At 39.2% G+C, this 12,149-nt stretch overlaps 1 protein-coding gene across 1 annotated transcript in view; it reads left to right on the top strand.

The window, feature by feature from the left end:
* The first annotated feature begins 2,556 nt into the window (after positions 1-2,556).
* The window catches only part of LOC129926023 (uncharacterized), a 37,750-nt gene continuing 28,157 nt past the window's right edge, over positions 2,557-12,149 (top strand). The window contains exons 1-2 of the mRNA XM_056027837.1: positions 2,557-2,657; positions 10,915-11,198. Of these exons, the coding sequence (XP_055883812.1) occupies positions 11,079-11,198 (120 nt within the window). The 5' untranslated portion in view covers positions 2,557-2,657; positions 10,915-11,078. The remainder of the gene's footprint in view (positions 2,658-10,914; positions 11,199-12,149) is intronic.

Here is a 12,149-nt window from a genome sequence, read left to right on the forward strand (position 1 = left end):
CAATTCTGGTTGCTAAGGAACGGTTTACGGTGTCATTTTTATTGAACATGACCGACTAGAAGCTTTCATCCTATCCCATTCGTCACATAAAAACCTGTTTCGGTCTTGTCCCAAGGGAGCGAACTTTTGCTTCCATATTTTAGTACTTAATTGTCTACTTAAAATCTTTAATTTGTATTTTTTAGGTTCTCGTTTTCTGTAAGAGTTTCTTTAAAGCCTTCAAAAACTTTTTTAGTATAGGCGTGTGTATATTCAAATGTAATTAAGCAGCAATTTAACAAATCAGTGTTTTACGTAAATTATGTCCCTTGACATTAAATTCAGTAATTTTAAGTTATTAAGGAGTATGTAAAAAAAAAAATATGTATATATATCTGTGGACAATGGTTACGATTGCACTGATAGAGGCAAAATATGTAGGTCACAGCTGGGGCTGCGCAGCCACGGGAAATTTTGCATTCCTCACTAATCTTCAGACTCGAAGACAAGGCTTATTATATCTATCTATCTATCTATCTATCTATCTATCTATCTTAACTATCTATCTATCTTAACTATCTATCTATCTATCTATCTATCTATCTATCTATCTATCTATCTACCTATCTATCTATCTATCTATCTATCTATATTTCATATGGAAACAATGGCGTATGCACATACATACTTATTCAGAGGGATTAAAAAGAAAGCGCCATACCATTCTCCCATATTTCCAAAATGATTTTTAAACAATTGCTAACTAGATGGACACAAGAGTTGTAAATAGCTTCAAGTTTTTATTTCATACTTTACAAGTTCTCGTCGCTCCACCTCCTTTACGTGGAAGTAATAAGACGGAACCTAAAAACAGTGAACATTGATACTGACCATTGGGAAGACAGCCTTAGACAGCACTAGTTGGAGAGAGACGGTGACCAAGAAAGATATGGACAGCGAAAAAACATTTGTCTCAGCTCTTGAAGAAAATCGTGCCATACGGAAAACGACCGGCTCCTCTACCACCAAATCGAAAGCCACCTTGACCTGCGATATACGTGGGCGGAAGTGTTTCTCTAAAAAGGGCTCCACAGTCATATGAAAAAGTGTTCGAGATGAGCCCTAGTCATTCTACGACTGAAGGAGGTCAACAAGTGCTCAAAGTGACCATCACTGGCTAGATTGACCTAGATAACCCCTCCCCCCACTGTTTATTTACGAGTTAAGACAAGATCATTTTTTTAAAAAGCTTTTACCAACTTAATATGTCTGTCTGGGAGGAATCTTGTACACGTCATTTCTCCCACTTCACATTCTCGGATTAAAAGAAACGTTATTCAATGTTGATAATAACAGATAAATCAAAAAATTGTTACTAAATCAATTAACCCTTATAAAGCGTGTGGTAGTTTAGCCTCTAAACATCAGAATAGTAATTACATTTTGTATGCACTCATTCTATAACAGCTCAGCACTTTAAGGGTTAATTTTGTTTTACATACAAAATGTACTAATTAAAGGGCAGAAAAGCCTTGTGTATAGAATTAGATAATTTTCTAAAAAATTTCAAATACAGGCGTTTTTAAACTATATAAATGTATATTTGTATATGGAGGTTTGAGATCTCGAGTTCGAATTCAGACCCAGCAACATTAAAAAACAAACTTTTGAAAAGGCCGCACGGTAACCTTCTCCAATTAGCCATTCCCCCCCCCCTCTAAACTTGTCCTCAAAGTGCACCGATGATGGTATGAGCATGAAAATTAGATTAAACAAAACAATATGAACATTTCCAATGGCGCAGCAGACATGAGGTGGTCTGGCCAGCGTATGTCGAGTAGAGAACGAAAGCACCTTTGAAGGAATCATTCGAAGAGCCTTAGATGCCTCATACAGAAGTGTGGTGAGAACCCTTCTTTCTATGCTGTATATATGTATGTTGGCCTCCTTCAGTCGTAACGACTATGGTTTATCTCGTAGAACACTTGTTTATGTGACTGAGGAACCCTAGTTAGGAGAGACACTCCCGTACACATTTAGCGCAAATTAAGTAAGCCACTTTGCTGGTAGAGGAGTTGGCCATTTTTCGTTTGGGACGTTTTTCTTCCAGAGCTGAGGCCAATATTTTTACGCTGTCCATACTTTTCTTGGTCACCATCTCTCTCCACGTAGAAAGGTCTAGGGCTGTCTTCTCAATGATCTATATCAATAAAGCATATGGGGGGGGGGGGGCGGCCAGTTTTTCTTGAGCCAGACCAGAGTTTCCACGTAAAGAATTATTTTTTTTGGGATGCGATTGTACTCCATCCGCGAACATGATCAAGCCAGCTGAGACATCATTATTTGAGGAGACACACACACACACTCACACACACACATATGTATAGTCTCGTTTTTAGACTGTGTTTGTTTTTTGACCTATCAAAATGCGCAACGAGCACATCTCTTTAAGATTGTCCAATGACAACATAGAACGTGGAAAAGATCTGTGTGGATGTAGTCAGCAGGTAAATGTAAAGGTTCAAGTAAACAGGTTGTGGAATCTAACCTTAAACAAAAAAGAAAGACTGTTAAAATAATTGATTCTATTCAATTAGCTTTAGTCCAAAGCTGTAAGGAGTTAAAGTTAAACATAATACCAGTTTATTAGATAAGCTATTGCATCGTATTCAATTCAGGTAAACATAGACAGCTAGATGGATGGATGGATGGATGGATAGATGTATAGATAGATAGATAGATAGATAGATAGATAGATAGATAGATAGATAGATAGATAGATAGATAGATAGATAGATAGATAGATAGATAGATAGATAGATAGATAGATAGATAGATAGACGGTAGTGAAACATGGCAGAAGAAAAGCTGAATAACTTCCAATCCCGATGCCTAAGACGGATTTTTTAAATAAGGTGGCAAGATAAAATAACCAATGAGGATGTGCAGCGAAGAGCAGGGTTGATAGAACATTTCAATGCTATCAGCAGTAGACGCCTTTGGCTGGCTTGGACATGTTTACAGAATGCCACAAAGTTGACGTCCACTAGACACTCTAGGGTGATCTAATAGATTGCAGGAGAACAGCTGGTCGCCCACATTTAACGGTATACCAATGTATGAAAACGCGAGAAGAAGCTCTTCAAAATTGACACCAACAGTAGGAAACATAAGGCACAGGATAGATTTAGATAGAAACCAAGCATAAAGATGAAAGAAGGGTAAACGTCTTATAGCGCCTGGTGATTACTGTGACGATGACTGTGTTTATTAGTTGCGAGTTTATTTTATGATTTTATGATTATTTTCCTTTGTGTATATACAAAGGCATAAACAGTATTGCTTGCCAACTAATGACTAAAGAACTCCTTCAAAAATTTAAATTAATACTTCACACTACAGCACTGCTTGACATATATTCTTAAAATATTACTGAATAAATAAACGTACAACGTAATAGCACTTCAATATAGTGATACTGATACAACTTAGAGCTTTTCTATCTTCTTGACTTAAACTTTACTTTCACTAATAATTGACTGCAAAGATATAAAGTACTTATTAGGACTTATGGATCCTGTTAGACACCTTATTTATAGTATTAGTTATTTAGCGACGCACCATAGAAGACGTATATTGAACGGGACTAGTGACGTTTGGGATATGTTGGGTTAGAGACCGGAAAATCAGTTAGCAATAGAATCCTCTAGGGGAAAGACGTGTTTATTTAGACAGAGACTTTTACTGTGGCCTTTTCTTCGAATAAATATCTTATGTATTGTTCATCAGTGTTGACCACATCTCTTCACTAGTTAAATCAATTGTCTTGTTTATTCTGTATTGTTGATCAACTACATTGAATACACCCGAACAATAAAACTCAAACGCATGCAGAGTAATTGGTTGAAATTCAACAGTCATCTATAGTTGACCTCAAGACAGCCTGAACAAGGCCATCACAATCCACAAGAAATCAAGAACCCCGAATAACTCACTATCCAACAATTTTTGCTTTTTTAAAATCGTCTTTTCTAGAATCTTAGAAACTTCTATTCTAAATATTATCCAAATGCTATGACCTTCTAGAAAACTGATGTTCGCGACTTTTTTTTTCTGACCTCTTTCTCTGATTGGTTAATTATAATTAGCACATGCTTACTCTGGGAACTTTTTTTTTTACCTGTCCTTTTCTAGAAAGAAGCAGAATGAGGTCACAGTATCGATTCGTGACAAATACATTATGTCTAAAGTACATAATTTTATTTCCTTCCGATTTTAGTATTTACTCGTTTTTGGTGCGTGTTTATTCCTGCAGAGATCTAGATCTACGTTTAAATTTAATTCTCTTATAGATGTAGATTAGAATTGAGAATTCACATAATTGTCCGAGTAAATGTGATGGATTACCGTAAAGATAGAAATGAAAAAGTGGTTTGAGTGCTGGGACAAGTCCCAAAAAGCCCGTGGAGTCTGGGAGCGCATGAGACGCCCTGACCGCACTTCCCCGTGGTGGAGGCTGTTCAGGCCACTGAGCAAGCTATTATAGCACAGTGCAGGACAGGTCACTCACGGCTATGGCCAAATTTTGGCGGGGAAGAAGAGGAAACCGTGCCTCATGTATTATGATGCGCAGGGTGCAAAAAAAAAAGTTGCGTGTTCTAGCTAGTAACTTAAGTGCTGCGCAACTTCACTGCCATTTCATTAACTAGTTCAAACTAACCAAAGAACATTACATTTATAAATATGTACTTGATTATGACTTTCTACTACCTTAAATGATGCATTTATTACCACTTGGGATGTCTAGTTTCGTCTACTTCTCCGTGGCTACTTATGTATCTCTAATAGTAATCAAACTTCTTCTAAGCTATCGCCATATTGTTCTTCATGTTCACCCATTCTCCTACGTCATTCGTCTGTCCGACTACGTCACTACTTTTACCGCCGCTAAAACAATACACAATATATTTATCTACCAAAACTAACAGACTCTAACTAAACTTGGTGCGTGTTTATTCCTGCAGAGATCTAGATCTACGTTAAAAATTTTATTCTCTTCTAGATGTAGATTAGAATTGAGAATTCACATAATAGTTCCTGTTGTACCTGTTACCAGTACACTGGCGGATCCAGGGGGGGGGGCGGTAGGGGCGATCGCCCCCCCCCCCACTCGGCCGACCCCCCCCCCCCCGATCGGGGGGGGGGGCGGACGAACTTTAGTATAGGATTCACACAATTTGTATACGAATTTATTACTTATGTTAAAAATATATACTAATTATTTATATTTCAACATATTTTTAGATTATTTCGCCCCCCCCTCTAGTATGTTGACCGATTTGGTGAGGTTGGGAGGGGGCGATGGTATCAATCCCGCCCCCCCCCCCCTAAACTTTCGAGTGGGGGGGACGGTCCAATTTATTTGTAGAAATCACAGCTTGCTAACAAAATCAATTAAATATCTATATTTGTAAAATTTGTTATTGATATTTTAACCAATCTTTATATTATGTCGTTCCCTGTTTGCCGATTGGTGGTGGGGGGGGGGGCGAATACCTCTACTGCCCTTCCCATCTAAACCCTTTGAGTGGGGGGCGGTCCGTTTTTATGGAGAAATCATAGTTTGAGAACAAAATTAGTTGAATAAATATATAAATTTTATATTATGTCGCTCCCTTTCTGGTATTTTAGCCGATTCGGTGGGGTGAGGGGGGGGGGGGCGATTGCATGTTCTGCCCTTCCCACTCTAGCCCTCTGAGTGCTGGGGGGGGGGCGGTCCTATTTTTGTGGAGAATCATAGTTTGTGAACAAAATTAGTTGAATATCTATATAATATAAACTACGTATTGATATGTGACCCATTGTATATTATGTTGTACCACACTCTAATCTCAAATTGTATCATTATTAATTTTAAATAAAAAAGGGTTGTACCAGGTGGGAGGGGCGATACATGCAATCGCATTTCCCCCATCGTACAAATCAATACTTTTTCTTTTTGTATTAAGTTAAGAAATTAAAAAATTTTAAAAATCTGTCACTAATATAATTTATATATACTATAAATTAAATTCTTATATCGAGTCGCCCCACCCCTATTCTTTAATGCCAAGTGCAATCTTAAGCAGAAATTATTAAAGGAGCGAGGATTAATCATTTTCACTCTACCGCCCCTTCCCTTTTCAGACAAAGTTTATGTAATTTCACATGAATTTATCATAATTATTTTAAGAAAGACTTTGCATTGGAAAAGTTAGAATTCAAACAAAATTTTTTAGTATAAGAGTCATGATTGAGATGAGTTCTAAACCCAGGTAATCTATCCCTAGTCGCCTTTTCCCAACCTTTACTCAATCTGATATTTTTCTAGTTAAATAAATTTGGGACTATAACTCGATATTTATACTTTTATTTTCTTGAACACTATTTATCGAATAACTTTTTTTTCAGCGGCGATCCTCAAAGCAAAAATCTAAATATGTGGGGTATCTTACCTTTTCAAGGAACAAATCGGTTTTATTTGCAATGTATTATGGGCCTATAAATTCATAGTGAAATATTTTTCAAGTACAACATTATTCGAAACTCGAAAGGTCCTTTTTTAATAGTATGAATAATGAGCTTTAGGTCAGGAGAATGCTTTTCTGCAGTGAAGAATGCAAGAAAACGCGTTCGGCGTCGGGGCTTTTCCCCGAACTCCATTAATGAATAAATGAGCTGTGCTTGTCAGGAGAATGCGTTTCTGCAGTGAAGAATGCAAAAAAAACGCGTTCGGCGTCGAGGCTTCGCCCCGAACTCCATTAATGAATGGCTGTAAATGTCTGTAGAATGCGTTTCTGCAGTGAAGAATGCAAGAAAACGCTTTTGGCGTCGGGGCTTCGCCCCGAACACCATTGATGATAATGAGCTGTACTTGTCAGGAGAATGCGTTTCTGCAATGAAGAATGCAAGAAAACGCTTTTGGCGTCGGGGCTTCGCCCCGAACTCCATTGATGAATAAAGAGCTGAAGATGTCGGGAGAATACGTTTCTGCAGTGAAAAAAGCAAGAAAACTATTTTTTCGTCGGGGCTTCCGAACCCCACAAGAAAACCTTATAGAGCTGCCCCAGTTGTTTTGTTTTTCGCCGAAGGTTGAGAAATGATATATAAATATGTATGTATATATGTATGTATATGTGTGTGTGTATGTGCTGTACGCACGTTTATGCATAGGGTTAGGGTTTACTGGGCTTTAGGGTTAGGGTTTGGAAAAAAATCGCCCCCCCCACTCCAAAGTTCTGGATCCGCTAGTGTACCAGTACCTCAATGAACCGGAGATTTATGAGCTTATTGGCAAGATAAATGACGTTATTGATGCCCTTTTGTGTTTGTCATGTCCATGAAGCATCCTTGTAATGTTCATCCACCACTACATCAGGTTTCGCTGGGATTAATTCACCACCGTTCAAGTCACTCTCACTGATGTGGGCAGAAGAACACATTTCAGTCAAGTTCAGGTCTTGTAGCTGGGTTTCTTGGCATGGGCGTAGCATATACAGTTCATGTCAATCGCCTGGATGCCGTTGTCAATTATGGAGTTCTCTCTTATGCCGCTGCCAAAGTCAAATTCGTTGTTTCTGTCTCGGCCATTGTTGGGGCTATTCGCTATTTCACTCGACGACATTCAAGGCAAGGAATCAGAAACGGTCTTAAGGCTTTCATGGTTGGAGTTCTCATCAAAGATACTGACAGATAAACAGAGGTCTTTAAGGTCCACAGCAGCCAGCTTGGACGCACCCAACGTTGTCTTGATCTGTCCGGCTCATTGAGGTACTGGTAACAGGTGCAACAGGAACAAACGCTTCAGGCACGTAACAGTCCCAAGTTTCTTCATTTGTCTCCTTCCGTTCGACTCGGTACATCCCGTTGAGATCATCACAGCAATCGCCATCACGTTTCTCGTCTTGAAAGTCACAACCACAAGACTTGCTCACAACACAGACACAGACGGCGCTCCAATCCCCAGCGTCTCCGTCACCACTGTTTGTGCAGCCACAGTCCTGACCATGCAATTTCTTCACCAACGAGTCTACAGGCAACTGCTCCTTTACCAGCGAGTCTACTCTTTCTTTCACTTGAGACACCATGTTATCTACCTTGTTCCCCATACTGTTAATTTGTTCACACAATGCATCAATACCGTCATTTATCTTGCCAATAAGCTCATAAATCTCCGGTTCAATTTCAAATAGGTAGGTCTCCGGATCTTCGTCTTCATCAATAAGGGCTTGCCGGAGACGAGCTGTAAGCACCTCCTTGCTACCACCAAGCTTCAGGCGTCTTTAACGAAGTTACTGTCTTAGCTCTTTAACTAAGAGCTGGTCTAGTTGTTTCAAAGATGCCATTGTGCTAGAATCCTACCTCCTCTCGTTGAGTCGCCTATAATCCCACTTCTGACACCAATTGTAATAACTTAAGTGAGGCAACTCAACGAGGACATAGACGTTTATTTACACTGAGACATGACAAACATAAAGGGGCATCTGCCTTGAGTACAGCAACTCCATATTGGCTCTAGACTTGGGCGGAAATCGTTCGTCTCTTCATGTCAACATCCTGTTCTACAATAACATAACAATATATATTGCTATAACTTAGCAATTAACCTCAACGAAAGTGATATAAAACAGACGTTTAATAATCAATTATAAACTGGATCTAGAGCCAAACCCAGAGTCACATCTCAGAATCACAATGTCGCGCCAAATGACAGTGCGCAATGTAGAGTCATAACACTGCCCCCTCCTTAGTTATGTTCGTCCCGAACATGACCAGATTTTCGACAGGGCTGAGAAATTGTCAGTGCCGATGAAGTTCTGGCAAGAAAGTTATAGTCCCACTGGAGGCCGGGTCATAAACACACTGTCATTTTCAGCCATCTCCAGAAGGTAGGCCTTTCTACACATGTCCATTAACCACATTATCAGTGTCCAGTTTCCGCTCAAATTGATTCATCTTTTACTCTGCTTTGTGAAGGCAGACGTACACACGTTTGTCAAGTCCAGACCTGTTGATGGTTTTTCTGGTATTTGCATTGTTCATTCGAGGTGCCGCCCGTACAGTTCTTATTAACTTTCTTAAATTTCTGTCTGCAGTTAGCACTGGTAGCCAAACAGGAGTATTGGACACAGAACCAACGTTGTCTGATTTGGTCATGCCCATTGAAGCACTCATATCAAGGACATCGAAAGCAATAGTTTATTCGGATGGCCTTCTTAAGTTCCGAATCTCGCATTCCATCTATAAAGGCATCTGTGATCAGAACATCCAAAAGTTCCTGTGTTGCCGATGGATAAGCAAGACGGGCGAGATGTTCTATGTCTGCTGCTAATTCCTGTAATGTCTCACCGCTCTTCTGTTGTCGATTCTTTAATTGCATCCTGAAAACTTCCTGCAGGTGTTCATTGCCGTATCGTAGTTCCATTGTTTTGACCATGGCATCGTAGTCTGTCCGATCCGTCATAGTCTGTAACAATTCGGCTGCCTTTCCTCTGAGTGCCAACATAAGACCAGTTGCTTTCTCTGCCTGGGTATCCCATCTGTTGATTTGCGCCGCCGCCTCGAATTGTAATCGATACGCCGACCAAGATACAGAGCCGTCAAACACCGGTGGTTTAATCTTCCCGTCATTTCAGTCACAGTGGCACCCGCATCTTGTTTCTTTTGCAGCTCCGCCTTCATTTCATTTCGTAATTGTTGAATTTTAGAATCAACATCTCCCACCATTTGGGACCTTAATTCAGCGACCTCATTTCTTAATTGTTGTTTGAAACTGTCTATGTCATTTTTCAATTCGGACACAAAGGATGCTATTGAGCTCAGTTTATTACCTAATTCGTCTTTAAGTTCATCCTTTACTGATTTCAGGTCTTCCTTCATTTGTTCTTGCATCGATTGAAAATGATCCCTCATATCCGGTTCTTTTTCAAACAAATAGGTGTCCGGATCCTGCTCTTCATCTATGATCCTTTGCCTAATTCGTTCTATGAGTGCCTTCTTGTTGCCGCTTACGTTCAGCTCCCTCCCTCTCAGTTCCTGTCTAAGTTCCTGTAATGACAGTTGACTAAGTGTTTTCTTAGACGCCATCCCGTATCAAAATGTTGATCAACTAAAACCAAAACTTATGTTGATCTCCCTGAAAATGGAATCGTTCAATGTCTTATACCTAGATCTAGACCTTCTTCTCCACTTTCGTTGAGGATCCCACTTCTGACACCAATTGCTATAACTTAGCAATCAACCTCAATGAAAGTGATATAAAATAGAACGTTTAATAATCAGTTATAAACTGGATCTAGAGCCAAATCCAGAATCACATCTCAGGCCTTCTTGTTTACATTTCTAATCATCGGCCATCCTCCCTCCTCTGTTCTCTCTCGTGTCATCTGGTACACAGTGTCGCGCCAAATGACAGTGCGCAATGTAGAGTCATATAAAGAGAGAGAGAAAGAGAGAGTGGAGGAGAGAGAGAATGAGAGAGAGAGAGAGAGAGAAAGAAGGAGATTCTACGGGCTGTTCCAATTCCGCGTAACTGATGCTAGAACTAACTGTATTTTAGGGGTAGCAGGGACTAAAAAGATTTTTTTAAATTAAAGAAATATGGAAGCTTGTCCCAACTGTTATTGTTGGGGTATATAAATTGAATATTTTTATTTTTTTCACAGTTTATCCTTTATTTGTATTTTTCATTTGGGGGCACCAAACTAACTTCGCCTAGGGGCCCCAATTACCTAAAGCGGTACTGCCCGGTAGCATTAAAATGCGGACCTTTTTTGCAGGGAACAAATAAACGGGCGTAGTCGGTGGGTAATTTCAGCATTTTGATAAATTTCAAGTGATTATAAAACCGGTTCCTTTTTTTAAAAAAACTTCGCTAATGCTTAGTATTGATTTTAGTTTACAAGACGTCAGCCACGAGTCCTGTTCTAAATAGATCGTTGCAGCACGCATGCAAGCACATACAAAGTAGTTTAAAACATTTAGTGTCTACTGAAAAAAAAAAATTCTCTCACTATATATTGAAAAAAACGAATCGAATTCAAACATTTTATTTTACCACCATGGCTGCTGACACATTGATTGGAGTGCTCATTTTAGGCGCACTCTTGTTGAATGCGTTAGGTGGTCGAAAAGGACATGGCTATAGGAATGAAAATAGAAAGTGCAAAGATGATTGTAAAGTAAGTACTAAATATTTTTTTCTACTTTCTAAAAAAAATTACAACGTAGCCTATCATCAAGGTTCTCTATATCTATATCTCTCTATCTTATCTATCTATCTATCTATCTATCTATCTATCTATCTATCTATCTATCTATCTATCTATCTATCTGTCTGTCTGTCTGTCAGTCTGTCTGTCTGTCTGTCAGTCTGTCTGTCTGTCTGTGCTGTCTGTCTGTTTGTCAATACTTTTGCAAGTTTATAATCCTGAAAAATTCCCCTACTAGGGAACAACAATAGCCAGCAAACTAAATTTAGACACTGAGCTGACAAAAAGAATAGGAAATGCTTCTGAGGCAATGACAAAACTCTCTAAGCGCGTCTGGGAAAATACCAAATTGACTGCAGGAATCAAAATTCTATGTTTTGATCATACTTTTTTTTTCTGGCAGTGAGAGCTGAGCAATTTACATTCGTCAAGAGCATAGATTACATAACTTTCACTTACGCTGTCTGCGACGCATAATGTGCATCTCCTGGAGAGATCTTTTCTCCAAACCGGTTGTTTTGATACAGCCCAATATGCACACACTAGCGGATCCAGAACTTTGGAGGGGGGGGCGATTTTTTTCCAAACCCTAACCCTAACACCCAATAAAACCTAACCCTGTGCATAAATATATATAAGCATATATAAATATATAAATATGAGAATAAAAAAACAGTGTTTCTCAACTTTCGGATAAAAAAAAAAAAGAGAAAAAAAAAACAGTAATGTTGAGGCCTTTCATTTGATAGCTTGGGGGTTTGAGACAGCGCTTTAAGCCATCTCAGTGGGATTCGGGGCGAAGCACCGACGCCAAAAGCGTTTCCTTGCATTTTTCACAGCAGAAACGCATTCTCCTTACATCCACTGATGAACAAATCGCAGAAATCACAGCTTGCTTACAGAATAAAATAAATATGATTA

Source organism: Biomphalaria glabrata, chromosome 4 (assembly GCF_947242115.1).
Source record: "Biomphalaria glabrata chromosome 4, xgBioGlab47.1, whole genome shotgun sequence".
In the NCBI taxonomy this organism is placed as follows: domain Eukaryota; kingdom Metazoa; phylum Mollusca; class Gastropoda; family Planorbidae; genus Biomphalaria; species Biomphalaria glabrata.